This window comes from Seriola aureovittata, chromosome 15 (genome assembly GCF_021018895.1).
Source record: "Seriola aureovittata isolate HTS-2021-v1 ecotype China chromosome 15, ASM2101889v1, whole genome shotgun sequence".
Taxonomy (NCBI): Eukaryota; Metazoa; Chordata; class Actinopteri; order Carangiformes; family Carangidae; genus Seriola; species Seriola aureovittata.
The window spans coordinates 8,888,935-8,910,557 of record NC_079378.1 but is presented as its reverse complement, the minus strand read 5'-3'; the positions used below and the strand labels follow the sequence as shown (position 1 = coordinate 8,910,557).

Here is a 21,623-nt window from a genome sequence, read left to right as displayed (position 1 = left end):
AAACATATTTAACTTTTAATAATAAATTGATGAACATGATAATTTACTGCACTTTCCTGTCATTTTCTCACATTTATTTCAATAACGGTGGTAATTTATTGTAATGAAATATTCTGTGATTACTCATTTTGAATGAACACTACAGACAGTTTAGGTACAAAAAAAAAAGTTTATTGTCGTATTTACAGCCAGGATGTCTGGGATGTGATGGGGGAAAACATAAAAAGGCAGATCTCAAGAAATGAAAAAGAGAATGTCCAAGAGAGCTGTAAACCAGACATCATCTGAAAAAAATCACACCCCTAATGTTCCCAGGGAAAGGGGAACTTGTTTGATTATCCTCCCCCTGACACTTCCCCTTCTTCATCCATGACTTCAAATAAGTGTTGACAATAAGTGCAGACACATTAATTCCAGAAGCTACAAAAAAACAAAACAAAAACAAACACTAAATGCATGTTTTGTGCTGTCAGTTTCTGTCCCATCATCATCCCTCATCCTCACTTTGTTCAGTTCAGTAAAAGCACTAAACAAAACACACTAATAACATTTTCATGAAAAAACAAACAAAATAGAACCCATCCCTTACATGGACGAGTGTGTGCGTCCAGCAGTGCAGCAGAGCCAGGACACAAAAACATTTCTGGGCAAATACTCAAACAAACTTAACCATTGTAAACTTTGACCATCTATGTGCACATTATGTGCATGTACGACGTCCTTGGCTTGTGTCCACTGACCTCTCCATACAAGTAACAGCAAACGGCAGATGTTTTCCATCAAAACGTGCACGGCAGTCAATTGTTTTGATGAAATATTTGCTTGATCTCTCTTTATGACACATCAAATTGTGTTGGTTACAGGCATCAGTCTGATGCTCATGGACTTGGATTTTGATCATTGCTCTCATCACGTCCTGCCATTCCAGTGTTTCACTTTAATTCTTCACCACAATTTTTAAAAAATGGACTTACCAGACTTGTTGGACTGAAAATCATATTTGATATTGCCTATATTGGGGGTATATGCATTCCTCTTGTTGAATTTCCCATTCAATTATTACTTGGCTTATTGGCTTTTCAATAGAGAATCTCAGTCACTTCAGCATATACCATCCGTAACATCTCAGCTTCCTAGAAAGTCACAGCAACGTGTGCCTATCTGAAAAAGATCTCAAGTATTTTCACATATCATTTAACTGTGGACTTCGAGATGTATTTTAAACACCTTATTGAACCTATGAGTAGCTTTTTAACCCACGTGGGTACACTCTACGGTTACCACGCAATCACTGCCATCGTTACTGTCGTAAATGCAAAGTAAATGCACATTTGGAGAAAAAAAAGCCCATCAAGTTCCGGGAGAGACAGATAGCATGCAAATATATCAGTTGGGAAGCCCATCTCAGTCCTGAGCTTTTGAGTGTTGGCAGCTGCAGGATTAGTGTAGGATTTGTAGTAAGGTTTGAAATGAAGGACTTGTAATATCCAAGTTTGTGTGTATGTGTGTGAGAACTGGTTTAAGAGATGGTGGCATCCAGCCCAAGTCCTTGACGCGGATGTAGTCCCTCTTCAGTGGTGCTGCCTCTTGGATAGGTACCTACACACACACACACAGAAACACACACATGTTCAGTACATATTTCAGACATATTCTAGTGAATTTATGTTGATTTACTTATTAATTTCTTATGTATGCTGCAGCTGCTGCAAACAGTTGTTCATATGACTGTTTAGCATATGTGTGCCAACCTCTCCCAGTGTTTGTGGTTGAGTCCAGTGAAGTCCTCAAGCTTGGCGATTTCTTTGAGGTATTGAGCTAGTTTATACAGCTCCCTGTCCTTCTCCCTGTTAAGATGGGCCTTCATGAAGGGGCGGATCTAATATACAAACACACAAAAAAATAAGTTCTGGCAAAATATGTTATGTAACAATGACAATGATGATGAGAGAGAGGATAGGGTCAAAATAGTAATGATGACGTTGGCCGCCTACCTTCAGTCCATTCTGTGGGTTCATGAGGAAATTTCGTCCGATGTCGTCAAACATAATGGTGTTCTTCCTGTTGTAAAACTCTCCATACTTCCCCCATATCACACCCAAGGGCTTCACCTGGAACAGAGCCATCAAACGTCAGACAAAAACTCCATGGTGAGAAATGTTATTCCTGTGTGTGCATGTGTGTCTGGCCCTTTCTCAAACTGATCCGTCACCACCAGAACTTCACCCTAATGTTCTCTCCAGAACATAAACAAATAGGTGAAGCATGCAACACACATGTCACTCTTCACCTTACGCGGGAGTCGGCCCTCAGCACTGACAGAGTTGCTTGGCAAACATGGTGCCACATACATCCTCATACTGTTATTACAAGTCACCCCATTTCCCCTGTTCCCTAGTTTTGTCCTCACTCACATCATGGAGAGATGAAAGGCTGTAACAAATCTAACACAGATAAAGGCTCAATCCCTAATCCAAAAGGTAAACAACCAGATCTAGAAATAAACACTTTCTTTCTGCTGTGAAACATTTGTTTATATCAGTAATGTGTGTAACCACAGCAGATGTGCGTGTACCAACCTCTACGACCCCTCTCTTAGGGGTGTGCACTGTGATCATGGCTGCACTGTCCAACATGAACGTGATCTTGTAGTTGGGGTTGTCTGTCACTCCCAGCTCCTACACACACACACACACACACACACACACACACACACACACACACACACACACACACACACACACACACACACACACACACACAGAGTAGTGTTATCCTGTGTTCCTCTCTAAACCCAAACACTGTAGGTTAAATGGGTTAACACTGCCACCTTTTGGCAAAAAATTGTACAGTGCAGCGAGAGAACCAGTGAAACAACAAATAGAATACTTACTTTCATTTTGGCATCAATCCACTTCATACTTGTAGCAGCTAAAGAGAAAAAGTACATATGTAAGATGTACAAGCCACAGGCAGAAACTGCTGTGTATCAGTGGGCAAGCGAATTAGGATAACTAATGGCCACAAGATATGTACTTTGTAGTTAGTTAAGATGCACTGTAAACTGCCTAATAAACAAAAAATTATTCTAAAAAACGATGTTAATAAGAGGAGAAGAGAAGAGAAGAGACATACACCAGATGACAATGTCATAGTCCTCGTAGGCTGATGTCAGAAACTCATGAAGGTATGGTCTCATCAGCTCCTGACCCGTCTCTGCACACGACTTGTGATCTAAACACACACAGGACGCAGACATCAATGCACAGTGTCCAATTCAAAGTAGCAACTCATGAATGAACAGAGATGAATTTCTATTTTGCCAGTCATCCTGTGATTTCAACAACCATTGTGGCAGGAATCAGCAAAATACAGATTATATGTCAAACTGTCAAAATTTTACATCAGTCTGTCGACACGAAGAGATGAAGAGAAAAAACAGTGGAGATAAAGTATGCAGGCAAAATGTTACATTGTGTGCTGCTTAAGTAAAACAGTGGTGTCCCGGTCAGATTCTTAAACAGACAAATGTTGGTGCCACAGTAACTCACCAAACAGCGTGTAGTCCACATCCAGTACCAGAAGCCTTTTGCCTTCTCTTGGAGGATTCATCTCCTCCACCTTGTAGTCTTTCACTCTGCGGGCAATTTTAGCCAGGTTCTCCTCTCTAAAGGCATCGACATTGTTTTCTCAGACAGACAAAGATACATTCCCATACACCCTCTCACAAATTTCATCTTTCCTCTCTACATCCACAGACAAAAAAAAAAAAAATGTAACCTGTTCTCCACTTCAATGACCTCCTCCTCGATGTCAAAATCATTGACCACGTCATCATTCTCTGGGGGAGGGGCTAAAACCTCTTCCTTCACAAAACAAAACACGTGTACCAGTCAAGGGAACATTCGAGTCAATCCCATGAATAAGCAATTGTTAAGACTTAAGATGTCAGAGACTAGACCATCCAAATGGCTAGCTATGTATCATGTAAGCCCGCATAAATGACAACAATGTAGTCAACAGCTAGCAGCATCATTGCCTCAACAACCACTTATTGAACATTTGACAAGCTAGTTAGTGGCACTCTTCAATAGCATTATCAGTTAGTCTTTCAATAGCTATCATGTTTGGTAGAACTGCAAATTAGCCAGTCACTCAGGCACTTAGCCAGTCAACCGGATATTTTTGGAATCAGTTCATTTCTTTGTCATCCTGCCACCTACCAGGCTCTCCTCTCTGGTACCCATCATCATGATCTTGGTGTTAGGCTTCAGCTTCAGAGACCCCAGTTTCACCTCATCCTCTGCAGGTTTACCTGGGGGGCAGGGATAAAAGAGAGTGAAAGAAAGGAGAGAGAACATAGAGGTTCATTTAGCTTGACCCCCAACATATTCTATAAATAAAATAGAAATAATTTATAGACTACAGACAGGTGGAGAAAATTGACATTCAAGCGGACTGAGAAATGGACATGTTTGTACATATAAAACATCAGCTGATTATGAATGTGGATTCACATAGCCAAAGCCTAGGGAAATGTAGGGATGGATTTATTTGTTCAGTGTTATATTTCTCTCACGAGAAATATTTCTTACATATACAAAAGATAAAAATAGCGCAATGATACAAGGGAAATAGCGTCCTGATTTCTTGTCCACCTGGTTTGGATATCATATGGCATAATTTACACAAGCTCCTCGGGTGTGATCGATGACGCCCTCTCACCTTTGACCTTGAGTCCCAGTAGTTTCTGTCTTTCAGGCAGCACCCCAGTCAAGGTCTTAATGGACTGTTTCAGGTCCATCACAGTGTCCTCCTCAGACAGAGAACTGATGGAGTACTCCTGACCTCCCCACTTTATGATCACTGACACTGACATGGCTCACACGGGCTCTTCACACACATACACACACACTCGGCTGCAGCTGGAGTTGGGTATGCACACGCACAGACAAGTGCACACACTTTCAAGCAAATATTCCAAGCTACAGTAACAAACATGCACACGTAAACCTTGCAAAGAGAGGGGAATAGGTAAAGTAACAGGAGAGGTGTCAGGAAACACAGAAAGTAGCTAATAATGAAACAGAGAGCAAAACATGACATCACCGTTGTTAAGCATGTGTTGTTTTGACTGCCTATTTCCAGACACAATGGCCAAATGCCACCTAATCAGTGCAGACACTTTGACAGTCCCTGATGTTGATATTTTTAGCATGAGATGGCTAACACTGACTAGCAGCAATGTAAACACGAGCGGTAACCAGTGCAACTAGCTAACATTAGCTTACAAAGCTATATGGTTTGCGTATCCTTACCTGGTCAAGCAAGCTAACGCGTAACGCTTGGTAAACACTGTCAAATTTCGTCGAAGAGTTGAATGAATGAATGAAGTTTGCCGTTTAGTTTCATTCATCGAGAGGCGCACGCTCTGTTCTTCCTGGCGTCCTGAATTTTGCCGGTAGTGACGTAGGAACAAAAGCTTCGTTACCATAGTGACCATACCTCAATAGATTAATTAACGTAAGATCGTTTGATGGCTGTTTCCAAATAATTCATCCTTAAATGTTATCTAGAAAATAAAATAAAATAAAATAAAATAAAATAAAATAAGATAAAACAGAAGACCACGAAAAAAAATCAACACGAGTTGCTTTAGATATTTTCTCTGATTAATCACAATATTTAACAATGGAGAAATTTTTTCACTTTCCAACCCATAGATCCTGCAACCTACAATAAGTTCATTTAGGGCAGAAATGTAGTGTAGTGTTACAAATGTTTGGTATGTTTGGGCTACAACTACAACAATTATTTTCATTATCACCTAATGCGGCAATTATTTTCTCGATTAATTAATTGATTGTAGTATGTTGCAATTTATTTATTGTTTGTCTTTAATATGTATCCTTGGAAACTAGCAGTGATACTTATTTACATGGTGAAATTACGTAATTGTAATTGTAGCTTATTAAACACAATATTTATAAATTGATAGACCGTTGTTTTCTTCTTCACTACCTAATTAATCACCTCATGACCCATCAGATATATCCACTGGTTAGGAACCACTGGGCTAATACCAAACTCTAATTACAGTGGATAATAGCAACTTATGCACTGATACATCAATGTTGACAATCTAAAAATATATTACATTATAATATATCAGCCAGTATATCAGTAGATAGATATTATAATATACTGTAATTATCTGTACAAGTCGGGTGATTGTACTCAAGTATCATTTTGAATGCACAACTCTTGCTTGTAATACCACTTCTTGCACCTGTCAAAAGTTGATCAAAATAGCTTGACTTTCCACTGTTGGCATAATAAGTGAGGGGCCAAAAGATTTATAATTTTAATGGGACAGACTATATATTGCGCATGCTCACTATATCCTTCTTGGTACTTGGATAATGGCTGCTAGGTGAGATGAGCGGATGGGCCGCATCGTTTGAGTGTGAGGCGCTTCCATCGAAAGGACCGTTAACTCGGGCGGTGCCGAGTTAAGATGGTCGATATCCGACCCGAAAAGCATCCCGAAACCGTTGTACATATTTCGAACATCGTCCTTCAAGTGTAAGTTCTGTTTTTTTCTTGTAAATCTTGGTCGGGCGCCATAGTCTGCCTGTTAGCCTGCCTGCAGTTGGACTTAGTTGCTAGCAGCGGTACAGTTTGTGCTAATCTTCAAAGCTATCTTTAAGCTATCTGCTTTTAGCGTTATGTGAATGATTGTTGATGTGTCTAAAGTAACAGCGTTAGGACCGAGCTAACTCTTCGGGTATGTTTTATTTCCGGTTGTGTTGAAGTGAGCTCGATTGTTGACAGTAGCTAAGTGACAGCGATGCTAGCTGACTACGTTAGCTTGAATTATTGGCACTGTGCCTGCTGCCTGCTCGTTGCAGCTCTTCATCTCTCCACAACACGTACACTGTTACAGCTATATTTCCTACTCGCCTTGAGAAACCGAAACTGTTTATTTGCTTTGCCTGTCCCATATAACACCGTTACATATAGACCAGTCTGGTTAGCAAAGTGTTTGCGGCAAAGCTAAGATATCTTTTTCTTCAGTCGAGACGGAGGGGTTACTAGAGTTCATGGCGTACCACAATCGATGCAGTACTCACTCATCCGTAACGTTTGTAGTGCCGGTGTTTGAGTTAAGCTAGTAATGGTATAAATATACCCGTTTAGACTAAGTACTACTACACCATACCCTGTAGCTGTTAATGGCTTAAGACAGATAAAAATACAGTGGTAGACGGCTGCGTTATATAAGCTTGGATTCTGCGAAGTGATCTCACTCTGGCCAGTGATAGTCGTGATGAATTCACAGTTATGTAAGTTATCAGGATCCTGTCCCGGGGTACAGGGATATTAATGGATGGGAACTCCGCTATTGGTAACTTTGAAGTTGTCCTGGGCATTATAAGCATATCGGAAACTTGTAAGTGCCACATTACAAGGTTGAAGTTGAATGATCAAACTCAACCCGTTTGTTTGGAAAATAGCTCCCTGAATGAGATTTCCCTTTTAAAATGTTCTTCAAAGTGGACTCACAAATGAAAAGGTCGTTTAGCACCTTAATTGCAGGGTTATAAACAAAGAATTTCCGTAAAGACTACAGGAGCTGTGTTGTTTGGAGTCAGTTACATTGGCATTAAAGAAAGGGCATTGTCTTGCATCCTGAAATTTCACTTTTTGTTACTGTGAATTACGCGAGCTCATTTGCTGCCCCCGCAGGAGAGCGTGGTTAACGGTGATTGATTTATTTGAATTCCTTAAAATCAATCCATTTTATTGATTAGTTATTTTGATACCTGAGAAGACACTTTGGTGTTTACTGTGTTAGGATTCAGAATCCAGGATTCAGAAAAATCGAAAAGGATACGATACAGAACTACAATCTTTACTATAAGAATAAATAAACAATATATAAAGTACTATGTTACAACAATATTGATGATGACTCCAACACAATAACTAGATTGTAAAAGTGGGAAGTTACATGTGTTTTATTATAATGGTAAATCTCAGATCTTATGGAATAATCGAATGTTATGGAACATGTTATTTACTCATGCAAAGTCACATAGATGTAAGTAGATAGGCAAACATGGATCAAAAATAAATATTTGCTCTTCTACATGCAGGTATAAACAGTGTTGTGGTTTGGTGACAGAGTATACTGTGAGGCTGAGGTGACAGAAATCTTAGCTTTCAGAGATTTTGTCATACTATTTACTGAGGGATAAATCTCTTTAATATCTTTGACAGTGTTAGGCCATTGTAGCTGGGCAATACTGCAAATCAATGAGCTGGACATTTTTTTATGGAAATATTGGGTTTAAGATTTTTGCATTAATGTGATGAGGTGCCTCAGTCCAGACTTATTAAGATATTTAATTCACAGACATTGCGACAGTGTATTCTCACAGTTGCCTTTGCAGTGCTCATGTTAAGTTCTGTGCAGCTGGTAAGTGTGTGAAAGCAAACAGATAAGCCTGGACTCATTTTCATTTAATCAAGTCTAGGTCGATTATTGGCTGATAGATTTGACTATGCAAATCATAATAGTGGGTGAAACAATTCTTAATTTAACCACTTCTCGTCCCAGCAAACATTGTTAGTGTACTGTACCATACATAGCCTCACTTTTGGAACTGGAACGGTATTCCTCTGGAGCAGTTACATCCTTTTCCAGACTTGCTGTTTTCCCAGGTTCGTGCTTCCTGCATTTCTGTCTGAGCAGCAGAGATGTACATGACACTCATAAGTGAGAGAAGAGACACAGGAGGGGAAACAAAATTAGTTTTATCTGGCACTAGGGTTTAGTTTGGTTAACGATCAGCCTGATCCACCCTGCACAGACAGACAAAAACAGGTTGTGGCACGCATTCATTCAACAGCATGCTCAAGTTTCAGCACCAACCTGTAGCACCAAGTCCAAAATGACCAGTGTTCACTTTTTCTGATTTAGAAATCATGTTAAGTGTAATTTCAGTGGATTTACCCCAGTCATGTATAGCTTGGTACACATTACCCTCTGGGGTTTAACTGTCGCCAGTAACATCACTTCTGTAAATGTATTTATGCGTCACATTGTAAGTGTATCAGTAATTCTTGTCCTTCTATAGACTGTGTTTGCCAGGAATAATTTCATGGACATCTGTTCATTCTTTAATAGGCCGTTCTCAGTGTTACAACAAGGCTAATGTAAATGGTGAGATATCAGTTTTATAGCTTCCAAGCCAGGTGAAACCGTCTGTATAGTTTGACTCTCTCATATAATCTTAACATCCACAATGAGAAGTTATGTTGGTTTTTTTCAAAGACTCTGCAGGTAGATGTAGGTGTTTGTTTAGCTTCAGCTTAAAATATGAAAGGGCTCAATGAACATTATACAAATTGTTACAATGGTGGGAATTTAACACTACCCATCTGCCAAATACAGAAAATATCTTCTGTTAGCAGGTAGTGAAGCTGTACTAGAGGGGGAAAAAAAATATTTTGGTTCTTAGAATAGTTAACAATTCATGTCAGAAAATGTGCTTTTTCATGCAGTGAGAAATGCATGTTTTTAGATGCGTTTCTCACTGCATGAAAAAGCACTTTTTCTGATGTGATATCTTGCTTCATATAAATCTATTTGTTTTCTCATTGTCTCGCCTGCTTCCTTCTACACTCCCTCTGTCTCTCTGCCTTTCTGTGACCCTCCCCCTGTAATAAAGAACTGCATCCCACCTTCCTTGCATTATATTAAATCTTTTTCTGTGCCCTCTTTTTCTCCGCAGTGCACCCACTGTAAACATCCCATCTTAGTGGCCAGTTCTGCCTGCCGATCAGAGGTTAAGCTGAGGCCATGGCAGTGAAGGACCGCGTTGAGGCGGTGCTCAATGTGGGACTGCGTGTTCCCAGCATCATGCTGCTGGATGTCCTCTACCGCTGGGATGTCAGCTCCTTCTTCCAGAAGATCCAGCGTTCCAGCCTCTCCAACAATCCCCTGTTCCAGTACAAATACCTGGCTCTTTACCTGCACTACGTAGGTTAGTGTTGGTTTCTCACACACACAATCACACACAAGCTGTTCCAATACAAATACAATCCCCCTTTATTAACACTTGGAGGATTAGCACAAAACAAACACATTATACAAATGCTTAGCTCTGACAAAATGCATAGCCTTTTACACATTTGATAACGTAACACATGTATAAAGAGCTGTAGCCGTTAGTTTGTCAGTGTTATCTCTCAAGTTATCATGACCCGCAATGGTTGTTTTGTTTGGACTGTTTGACGGGGTTATCGGCTAAAGTAGCTTCTGTTCTGCTGGCTTTATCAGTAGGTCAAGTGCCAACTGTCATGGTTTTACCTTTCTTAATTAGATTTGCATGATTTATTTTTTTTCAATCGGCATTGTCAGCCCTCTGTACCCAACCTGGTCAGTTTCAAAATATTGCATGGTGGTAGGCTGTAAGCCATAAGGTTGTGCATTGTGTAGTAGTAGTAGTAGTAGTAGTAGTAGTAGTAGTAGTAGTAGTAGTAGTAGTAGTAGTAATTACTAGTGCAGCAACAAGGACATGATCCTCAATTACTTCACATACCGACACTAACAGTTGTTTGCCGGAGCAGCCGTCCGAAGCAGAGGCACCACTGTCTGGATTTGTACTCTGGGAATTTGAGAAGTGTCTGTGATAGTGGGAGCACTGTTTACTTAGATTTTAAGTGAAATTGTTTTCTAAAATAATGACTGGAATCAGTGGATCTGTATCTCAGCTCTACAATGGAGCTAAAATACACAAGCCTTGTAATGGTGGAAATCCTCTTTTTTCCTTTTTTGGACCACCACCACAATTTTTCCTTATGTCAACAATGCTATCATCTATGAGGCTTGTGGTGATATTTGATAATACAGAATATCATGATATTTCCAACCATAAGCAATATTTTTTATTTATTTATTTTTATTTTTTGAAATTTTTATCCTGCCGAGTCTGACCATCATTTCACTGCTTTTCTTTCTGTACATTATAATTGGCAAAAAATATAGTAATGTAATTATATATTAAAAACATAAAATACAATAATATAATTTTGTATTTTAAAGATCCTTCAGATTGCCACAAAGCCCATCATGGACACTTAAAACAAGCTCTGTGCAGCAAAGGGAGCCAGTCAGGTGTATTTCCAGTGACACTGAAGCACTGAAAGACTAACTTTGATGTGAGAGTGAAGTTGACAGAACAAAGTCTGACGTGCAGAGTGTGAAATGGCTAAAAGAAAACCGACAAGCATAGTGTTGAGTTTTCTGTGTGTGTTTTTATACGTCTGTGTTTGTGCGTGTGCGCTCTCAGACTTGGCTGCAGTTGGTTAATGAGCCAATAGGCTTGGTATGTGCTGATGTGTGCTGTGGGTGGACAGACAGAAAGAAAGGGGAGAGAGAGGGAGAGAGGCAGTAAAACCAAAGTAACTGTTGCTATGCACTGAGGAGTTTTTTGGACATGGTTTTAGGTAGTAGACTGTTGTACGATAAGCCTATTGGCAGCAGTGACTGTTTGATTGACTGTCAAAAATAGCTCCCTCCAATTACATAAGAAACATCTGTCACACACATGCACATTCGGTATATCACTTTTGTGATTGAAAAGAGGGTACAGTCTGCAAAACAAGAAGCATTAGAGATGCTTTCAAAAGGCACATATCTTCACTTTTTATGTATATCGGTTGTGTGTGACTGTTTGCGTGTGACTGCCTTGCAGGTTACATCCTGAGCTTGGTGCTCCTGACTCTGCCTCGCCAGCACCTGGTTAAACTCTACCTGTACGTCCTTACGGCCCTGCTGCTGTTTGCTGGTCACCAAGTCTCAAGGTAAACACACACAGACAAGGCTGCATGATATGTCAGACACCAGACAATATATATTGTTGGCTGATAAGTAGAAAAATTAAATTGTTGCAAATAGCTTTGATAATGGGCTTCCACCCGATAATGACGTCCAGTAATGCAGACCATGCAATGGACCGAGGATGCCAAGTAAAATCCGGTTCTGAGAGGGAATTTTTGCCTCTCAGCCTTTCCTCTTTCTCTTCTCTCCTCTGCTGTGTCAGTGCTTGTTTGCATGAGGGCGGGGTTGAGCTCCCCACACTCTCAGAGCGGACAGCAGTGTAACTTCAGAGAACAGAGGTCACAGTGGAGCAGGTTATCTGCAGTTCTTGAAAAGTTCTCAGGCCTTTATTTTTTAAAGGCCTCTGAAATGTTTTCTTTATTCTGTCATAGACAATAATGTTTGGCTGTCTGGACATGTTACAGACCTGTAAACTGAAAGTGGGATTGTTGTGACAGTGGATTGTGTGGACAGGGGGGTGTTTTAATCCTAAACAAACCCATAGCAAACAATCATTACTGCTAGCTACAATAGTTGGGAAGAGTGACAGATTTAGCGGCAACTTAAAATGAACTGAATTCCTAATTTTTCATAGATTTAATCTATCCCTTTTCTGCTGCTTATCCAGAACCAGGTTACATGAATTTAATTAATTGTATTGTTAGGAATTAGTATTGTACTGCTGGGAGGTATTAAAATAAGTTTGTTTATGCTAATAAATAATGCTAGACCTTATTATCAGCAGAAACCCTGCAGAGAGACGGAGATGGACTTTAAATTATATTTTACTTGAGTCAACAACGACAGCACTCTTATTCCATATGTGCAACAAAATTGTTCGGAAAGCAATTAAGAAAACACCTGGTGAACAAGCAGAACATGAACTTGCAGAAATGCAATGTGTTTGACTGCTCCCCCTGCAGTCAACTCTCTGCCCCTTCCTAATCCACAGCTGGTGCAGTCCTAACTGATAATTGCATAAGTGATCATTTGTTTCTGAAATACCATATCAGTGCATCTCTAACGTAGATTAACATCAACATAGAGACATGATTAGATGTAGCTATCCCATGTTCTGTTACTCAGTTGAATGCCTTCAAATGAGAGAATGTTTTTGTGAAACCTGCTATCCATATTTCTGAATCAGTGACATTTGCAGTGTGGGTGGTTATAGTCTGTCAGATACACAAAATGCATTTATGTCATACTGTCAACTCTAATTATTTGTCATCATCATTAGATTTACAAGGACACCAGTGCTTTAGTCAGCAGTCACTGTACAGTATAATGTACTGTATCTTTTTCAGTGAGCTATTCAAGGAGTTTACTCGCAACATATAGCTATAGTTGGTTTTAGTTCATGTTAAGGGCTAGACATTTTCGGGTTGAGCTGCACTGTAGATCAATTGTAATACAAAAGATTTGATCTGTTAATTGAGCATTTTGACTCCTCTTTGTCAGGGACTACGTCCGCAGTGAACTTGAGTCTGGCTATGAAGGACCGGTCTACCTGGAACCTCTCTCCATGAACAGATTCACCACGGCACTCATAGGTATAACGTTACACATGAATGCATGAAGACACATTTATAAAATATACATGATGAGGCATGAATGCATCATGCTCAAACCCAGACATAGTTTGGAAGATGCACTTCAGTAGTTCCTTTATCAGCTACATGGGTTACTCTTCCTCTGTTTCAATATGATCTCTCTCTTCTTATCTCCTTCCTGGTTGCACATGCGTCTGGGAAGTTTAGAGAAGTATGGAAAATGAATTACTTAAAAGTCCCTTTAAGGTCACATCACCAAACCACTTTTAGCATAAATCTTACTCGAGACCAATTGTTACTCCCAGTACTGTCCATTTTGAAATGGAAAATGTTGCTGTTTCTGGATCTATAGGACCTGGTTTCATCTTGCTACAGAGTAGTGATGGAGTCTCCTATACTATAAATAGACCATACTGAGTGCTGATTTCACTGCAGAGTGAAAGCCTGAGAAAGCGAAAATAACATGGTTACAGTGACAAAGATACTGCTGTAGAGAGAGGTGGAGATTAAAGCTACTAAATACACAAGTGGTCTCATATTGTCACCACTTTAGAAAAAGATACATAAATATTCTCACAGGAGGTCTTTTAATTAGACAAGAATTACAAATAATACATCAGCATGAATCATGTGTGTACGTGCATCCTCTTTCAGGTCAGCTGGTGGTGTGTACGCTTTGTTCCTGTGTGATGCAGACCAAGAGGATTTGGCTTTTCTCTGCTCACCTTCTCCCTTTGGTGGCCAGACTGTGTCTGGTTCCACTGGAGACCATTGTCTTCATCAATAAGTTCTCCATGATCTTCACTGGCCTGGAGGTCATTTACTTCCTGGCTTCTAACTTACTGGTACCATATAACCTGGCTAAGACGGCCTACAGGGAGCTGGCTCAGGTAATAAACTATTAATGTGGTCTAATGTTGCAAGCTTTTTCAGTTTTTATTACAGGATTTCAGCTATAGTAGTCCTGAGGGATTTCCTTATATGTAATATTTATGGTGTTCTGTCTTTGTCCCAATTACCTCCATCTCTCCTCATTTCTATCTCTGTATCTATTGCTCTCTGTCCCCAGGTGGTGGAGGTGTATGGGCTGCTAGCTTTGGGCATGTCTCTATGGAACCAACTGGTCCTTCCTGTTCTCTTCATGTGTTTCTGGCTGCTGCTTTTTGCTCTGCAGATCTACTCCTACTTCAGCACCAGAGACCAGCCTACCTCAAGGGAGAGGCTCCTTTTCCTCTTTCTTACCAGGTAAGGCCATAGCACTGGTTAAGCTGTGAGGAACATCATAGATTGTACCTCACAGACTCTTATATGAGTCAGACCAGTGCATCATAGGACTATGATTTTTTTGAATTTGCCTTGAGCAAATAATCATGTATCCTGCTGTATCTGCTTCATAGCCTGACGGCACAATATAATAGTCTTACCATCCAGCAAAAGCTCCATGTAACACAGAGGAAATGATTTCCATGTTTTCTGCTCAATTAAGTTGCCTAGAAGCTTCATCTTCACCTTTCTCCTCCTCTCACATGCTCTGTCCTCCCTTCCTCTTCCCAGTATTGCAGAATGCTGTAGTACACCGTACTCCCTGCTGGGTCTGGTTTTTACTGTCTCCTTTATCGCTCTGGGGGTCCTCACCCTCTGCAAGTTCTACCTGCAAGGCTACAGAGCCTTTATGAATGACAACACCATGCACAGGTCAGTCAGTGTGTATGTCTGTATGTGCACGTGTGTCAGGTGCTATGTGCTGATGGTGTCAGTTGGTATGTATTTCTGCTTTTAATAACTTCTGGGGTTTGTTTTTTGTCTGTCTGTGCAGGGGGATGACGGAAGGCATCACCCTGCTGATCCTTGCTGTCCAGACTGGCCTCATCGAGCTGCAGGTCATCCACCGAGCCTTCCTCCTCTCCATCATCCTCTTCATTGTTGTTGCTTCCATCCTGCAGTCCATGTTGGAGATAGCAGACCCCATAGTCCTGGCTCTGGGAGCATCCAGAGACAAGTACGATAAATTTATCATAGGCCTAGTTTTTATTTTATTTTACTTATATAATTTTTTCTTTGGCTTTTATTGTTAAGAACCTTAAAATGTATTTTGATTAATTAAAAAATAAATGTATGCTGTTAAAAATGGCAAGTGCCAATTAAAATCAAAAAGTGGTAAGTCAGTAAAATCTAAATTTTGTTTAAACTTTGTGTGAGGGAACTTGGAAATGAATCGGGTATAAAATAAACTGGTATCTACATATCAACTTGTTCATTCTCCTGTCACATAATATCTCAGACACAACTAACTTGATATGGACAAAACTTGAAGAAGTGGTTTGGCTTTTGGACCAAATACTCTAATGTGTGTTTAAGATTAGCTCAAAGAGCATGTAAAAGTGCCCAGACTGAATATGTGCAAGAGGATTGCTCACATCAGCACAGATAAAGCAGATCGTCTTCATTTTTATTCTCTCCCCTGTCTGTCCTTCAGGAGTTTGTGGAAGCACTTCCGAGCGGTGTCTCTGTGTCTGTTCCTGCTGATCTTTCCAGCCTACATGGCCTATATGATCTGTCAGTTCTTCCACATGGACTTTTGGCTTCTCATCATCATCTCCTCGTCCATCCTCACCTCACTGCAGGTAACACACAAGCACATAACAGCTCATGCACACATACAGAACATATACGCACAATACCGTTGCACAGTACTGTTGGTTTTGATTGAACTATTTTAGAACATTAAAAAACAATGAATGTAATTACTAATTTTGCTGAAATCCAGCTTTTAAAACAGTTTTATCTGCTGTGCCAAAATGTGAAGCTTTTAACATTTTGTGATTAATTATTGAATTGCATCCAAACACTTTTCCTCTGTCACCCCCAGGTTCTTGGCACTCTTCTGATCTACGTTCTCTTCATGGTGGAGGAGTTTCGTAAGGCTCCAGTAGAGAACATGGATGAAGTTATCTACTGTGTCAATGGGACTTATCGATTGCTGGAATTCCTGGCAAGTGTCCACACACGCAAACACCATATACAGTATTAAGTGAGCATAAGCGAGAAGGCAGCATGTGACATTGACAGTGTCATATGATATGGTCTCAATCTCTGCCTCACTGTCACTGATTTCCTCCTTTGCCAGGTTGCAGTGTGTGTGGTGTGCTATGGCGTGTCGGAGACAGTGTTCGGGGAGTGGAGTGTGATGGGAAGCACCATCATCCTGGTCCACTCGTACTACAACGTCTGGCTCAGAGCCCAGCTGGGCTGGCAGAGCTTCCTGCTCAGGAGAGATGCTGTAAACAAGATCAAAAGCCTCCCCACAGCCAGCAACACACAGCTGGAACAGTACAACGACATCTGTGCCATCTGCTACCAGGTATGAGCTGAAGAACTAATTGGAGGGGTTCGAGTTAAAGCTAGGCCAATGTAAAATTTTATTTGATGCATGTTATCATTGACAAGTGGTTTTGAAATAAATGAAACATGTGTTTTTGTACTAATTCCTTCCAGGACATGAACACAGCTGTGATAACTCCATGCAGTCATTTCTTCCACGCTGGCTGTCTGAAGAAATGGCTCTATGTCCAGGAGACCTGTCCTCTTTGCCACTCGCAACTCAAGAGCCAATCAACAGCTGCTAGCGTCCCCAACCAAGACGCCCCTGCAGCCAATCAGAGCCCTGCAGGGCAGGAAGAAGCTGCAGCCAAGAATAAGGAGAACGATGGCGCTCTTCCAGATGATGGGAGGGAGGAGGAAAGAGGAGAGCAGGAACGAGGAAAAGGACCTGACATGCCAGCTGGAGAAACGTCTTCCTCTTCATCTGGTGTGCCCACTGCTCCCCAGCACCTTGTCAAGACTCAAATAGCTTCTTCTTCTCCTTCTTCCCTACTCATGACTGATTCTTTACAGAACCAGTCGCCCACAGATCACCCCTCTTCGTCTTCCTCCTCTTCCTCTGACACGTTGGACACACCCCCCTCTCCATCTTTCTCTCACACCTCCATCCCTTGCATCTCTCACCACTCGTCCTCACAGCAACAGGCCCAGGCAGAGATAACCCCTGCTGAACCTGAGTTTAATCCAGCCTCCCCAGCGGACAGCCAGGAGTCATCTTCTGTTCCATCATCACAGCCTGACCAGCCCACTTACCCCTCTGAGGAACAGTCTCCTCCTCTGCACAGCCTCTGAACCCCTTCGTAACACACAGAACATACATGCATGCACATATAAACACAACATTTAAATACTCCATCTGCCTATATTCTAGCAGTTGGCCATCATGTCATAAATTCAACTCCAAACCCCTTCATATCCATTTTGAGAGAAAAAATCTAGAACAATCTCTAAGCAGATATTCATCACTCAGCATTAAGAAAAATTACAGATGATTCCAATGTCACAATATGTTGCCATTTTAAGGCAATTCTCTTGGAACAGTTAATCTAAATGTGTCTGAGTTTGACTCATGCCAGCAATGATTTCATCACAGTGGGCATAACTTTTCTCATGTTGTTTTTTTTTTTTTTTTTTTTTTTTTTTTTTTTTTTTTCTTTCTTTTTTGGGGCTGGGGGTTTAAACTCAATGCAAAAAGGTGAAAGCAGTAATCTCATCTCAAAAACAACTGGGAGGTCTATATCATGTCCACGAAATGTGAAATCCCGAATGAAACTGAACATTTATTTTTGCTCTTTCCCAGATTTTTACATTGCTATGACACACACATTGACGTTTCTAAAAAAAAAAAACAAAAAAAACATGCTTTGTCCTTCTCATTTCAATCCCAGACTTTTCATGTGATGGTTGCTCCCACATCCTGCCTTTTGTTTGTGCAGATTCACTCTCATTGCTCTACATGTCATAGTGTTTGGGTTTTTCGCTGTAGTCCTGTATGTGCCATGATCTCATGAGGAATGGGTCAGAGGTTTGGAGAGCCTTGATAGACTATCGATAAGTGATGGTTGCATTTTAAACAGTGACAAAGTCTTAACATTTCATAAAGTCTACAGATTTCTCCATCAGTTTTGATAAAGAGTTTTGGTTTTCACTGTTGGATGACAGGAGTTATTTGTATTAATGAATACTAAGCACTAACAGACTGAATGTTGTTTCTTGAGGCCATCACATGACCTGAAGCCTGGTGCTAAGCAGAGGATACATGGTGGGGTCTAGTCAAGTGTTGCAGTGTGAACAAATCAATGGGTTCACATGGAGTAAGTCTAATTCATTTCACGTGTCAATCTTTCTCTATTATACTGCTTCAATATTTGAATCGAACTTGTTTGGCTGGTCCCAGCAAAAACAGTTGTACTCCTCATCGCCAAACTTTTGTATTATTGTTGAAGAGATGTTATTTTTAAGGTAATTTTTACATTATTGCTCTATTGGATAGCATGCAGTGCAAATGGACTGAAAACAGGGGAGGGGAAAGACAGAGGAGGTAGATAAAATGTAACAGAGGCCACAGTTTGTATTTGAACCGGCAGCATTGTGAAAATGTGGAGTGTAACTTTGCCCACTGAGCCGGCGAGGAGCCCGAACTTATATTTGTCGTTGGCCTCACTTCATTCATGGTACTCATCCGCGCTCTTTCTCCCCGCTGAACCAGTCCATCCCAAGTTTGCCTTGGGTCCTGCAATTGTTGAGGCTCTTTCACAGCAGGAGCCAATCACCTCGCTCCATCCAATCACACCTAAGCACCCTGCTGTGTTTTCTAAGACCATCATTATCCTGCTGCTCAGTCACTTCACTCCATGAAATGTTACTACCAGCAAATTGAGCCGTTTGATAGCTTTGCTTTTTGTTTTTTTTTTTTTTCCACACATGCTAGCACGCATGCACACACACACTCACACACTCAGTCAGCGCCTGTGTTTAGCAAATGGGACAGGCTGGTGAGAAGTGTGTGTGTGTGTGTGTGTGTGTGTGTTGAAAAGTCTGAGTGTTTAAATGAAAGACTAAATCTTCAGAATGCTAAGTCCTGATGCACGCTTATATGTAGAGCTTGCACGCTGCCACTGTTACCATAGCATTTGTTTGTTGTCCCCAATGTGTTCTAACCTTGCTACCAATGTATTTCTGCCATTTCTTTCTTTTCTTTGAGTTGCATTTGCACTAATGTCATTTATACTAGCAATGCTCCAAAGCTGTTCTGTGGCTGTCAGCAACCAAATACCCTCTGATGTGTTTGTGGTACAAGGAAACAGCCCAATCTGTTTGTGTGTAATGTATATAAATGTTGCTCTGTATGGCATCTATATTAAACCAGAGGAGTGTTGTTATATAAACAAGATCAGGGCTTGAGTTTTCCAAAGCTTCCCAGCGGTTCAGTGTTCTTTGTTTCTTTACTTGCCTGTGAACAGAGACAAAACCTCTGGCTAAGAAGCTTTTGAGAAATCAAGCCCTCTGATCTGTGAGACCAGCCAGTGTTGCTGCTTCTCCGGTCTGTATGACGCGTCCCCAAGCTGGTGTGATCACTCCAGTGCCCTCTACTGTTAGGAGTGGGATCAGCATGGCGCAGATGGACAGGAGATGCACTAGTTAACCCTCAACAGTATTACTTAATACCACTATTACTAAAGGTCTTATACTATGAATGACTTTATTCTTGACATTGGGAAGCATTGGCTGTGGGGCTGAGAATGAATACATGATCAATGTAGGATCAAACCTGGCCAATGCTGTTTAACTGTTTGTGTTTTTTTTTTTTTTTTTTTTTTTTAAAGAGATGAAATGTAGAGTTTGATGTATTTTGCACATGTTCCTCTGAAAGGTGAACATTAGGACTTTCTGTATTCTTGAACGACTTCATATTTTTATTATTAGCTCCATTCCTTAGACTTTGATTTAAACAAAGCACTTGAAATGGTTACAAAGATTTGAACTGCTTCATACACATTTGGGTTTCATGGTGGAGTGTTTGAATGGTATCGTGCAGAGAGGTTACCTGCAGGATAAAATGTCAAATGCTCCACATGCGGATGTCATTGGCAACTGTACGTGGATTTGCATTGCTGTAGTAAGTGATAAATAACTGGCAGAGAAGCCTGTCAGCTGTTGATTCCACATGTATTTGCTAAGTTTATACTCCATGTTGGAGACATTGCAGTTGTTGCAGTCTCTCTCCAGCCTCTGAACTGTGACTTTTTTCTTTCTTTCTTTTTTTTTTCATAAATACTGTCTGGGACAGTTTCACATCAAATGTTTTACAATAATCTAAACTCAGTATCTAATATTTGATTATATAACCTATCCATTTGATACCTAGAGAAATCTTATGGACACTCAGTATTTTATTTTGAATCTTTAAATGCATTATTTGCATTCCAGCACATCTCTGAGATTTCAGCTGTGGGACTGACTACATGTAAAATGCATCAGTGCCTGTTTAGGCTATTTGTCTGTGAGCTTAAGTGCCAAACAAATGCATCAAGCCTTCACTGCTGCTCCTCACGCTGAGCAACATCAATTTTGCATTTTCCCCCTCCACCCTGTCCGGAGCTTTTTTTTTTTTTTTTTTTTCTTTTTTTTTCTTATTGACTTGCAAGTTGCCAGTGTGTCCTCAGCATCCTAATATTTGTCATACTGAAATGTTACTACTACCAGACATGTAGTTTAATTTGACATTTTTTTCCACTGAAATTGCTGGAGATGAATACATATGATCAGTGGGATTGTTAAAGTCCCTGAAATCCAGATGTTTCTGAGACTCAATTTACTACAGTGCTTTGCAAAATCATAACTATTATGTTGGACATGTAAGCAAATATGGAAATGGAATCTATAGCTGCCATGTAGTGCTCTGACCACATGTTTATTTTCTGATGCGTTTTAGAAAAGGAAACAGTTAGCACTGCTGTCCGGTACTGTCGCCTCTGGCTGACAGATGTGTTGAGATTTACCTCAAAAGAGCCTGATTATGTTCTGGGCTGCTCATACTGAGACTCCCTACAGAATTTAGATTCTCTTTTTATTTTTATTTTGTCTGATAAGTTTTTCCACACAGATTTAGGACCTTGCTCTGTAAAACCTGACTCTGAATGCCAGTTGTATTCTGTTAACCTTCTCCACGGTTGGTTTTGGATTCTATGCCTGGCATTGCCTTGGTTATTTTACAAAAATTGAATGTCAGAAATAAAATGAACCATCCACTCTAGACCCTGCATTTATTTGATTAAGATTCTTCTTTTTACAGTATA

General features: G+C 40.5%; 2 protein-coding genes across 2 annotated transcripts; one reads left to right on the top strand and one right to left on the bottom strand.

Moving 5' to 3' along the window:
• Positions 1-149: 149 nt before the first annotated feature.
• On the bottom strand, positions 150-5,476 carry ublcp1 (ubiquitin-like domain containing CTD phosphatase 1). Its single transcript, XM_056398412.1, has 11 exons — positions 5,319-5,476; positions 4,726-5,013; positions 4,224-4,315; positions 3,781-3,866; positions 3,552-3,667; positions 3,136-3,234; positions 2,894-2,931; positions 2,580-2,678; positions 1,995-2,111; positions 1,752-1,879; positions 150-1,599 (listed from the first exon to the last, which is right to left on the bottom strand). The coding sequence occupies exons 2-11, from the start codon at positions 4,877-4,879 to the stop codon at positions 1,572-1,574; spliced, it is 957 nt and encodes a 318-aa protein (XP_056254387.1). The 5' UTR covers positions 4,880-5,013; positions 5,319-5,476; the 3' UTR covers positions 150-1,571.
• A 917-nt stretch (positions 5,477-6,393) lies between these two features.
• LOC130182162 (RING finger protein 145-like) lies at positions 6,394-21,580 on the top strand. Its single transcript, XM_056396825.1, has 12 exons — positions 6,394-6,585; positions 9,801-10,052; positions 11,766-11,874; positions 13,352-13,443; positions 14,098-14,333; positions 14,513-14,688; positions 14,998-15,138; positions 15,260-15,442; positions 15,920-16,067; positions 16,313-16,435; positions 16,571-16,804; positions 16,939-21,580. Exons 2-12 carry the CDS (start codon positions 9,869-9,871, stop codon positions 17,614-17,616), a joined length of 2,304 nt encoding a protein of 767 aa, XP_056252800.1. The 5' UTR covers positions 6,394-6,585; positions 9,801-9,868; the 3' UTR covers positions 17,617-21,580.
• Positions 21,581-21,623: the final 43 nt, after the last annotated feature.

Bases quoted from the DNA above. Each gene is read 5' to 3' on its own strand.
- LOC130182162 (XM_056396825.1), top strand. From the start codon at position 9,869: ATGGCAGTGAAGGACCGCGTTGAGGCGGTGCTCAATGTGGGACTGCGT. The intron at 13,444-14,097 runs GTATAACGTTAC...ATCCTCTTTCAG, and splicing joins ATTCACCACGGCACTCATAG to GTCAGCTGGTGGTGTGTACG. The intron at 16,436-16,570 runs GCAAGTGTCCAC...CTCCTTTGCCAG, and splicing joins ATCGATTGCTGGAATTCCTG to GTTGCAGTGTGTGTGGTGTG.
- ublcp1 (XM_056398412.1), bottom strand. From the start codon at position 4,879: ATGTCAGTGTCAGTGATCATAAAGTGGGGAGGTCAGGAGTACTCCATC. The intron at 2,679-2,893 runs GTAAGTATTCTA...GTGTGTGTGTAG, and splicing joins GGATTGATGCCAAAATGAAA to GAGCTGGGAGTGACAGACAA. The intron at 1,880-1,994 runs GTAGGCGGCCAA...TTTGTATATTAG, and splicing joins ACCCACAGAATGGACTGAAG to ATCCGCCCCTTCATGAAGGC.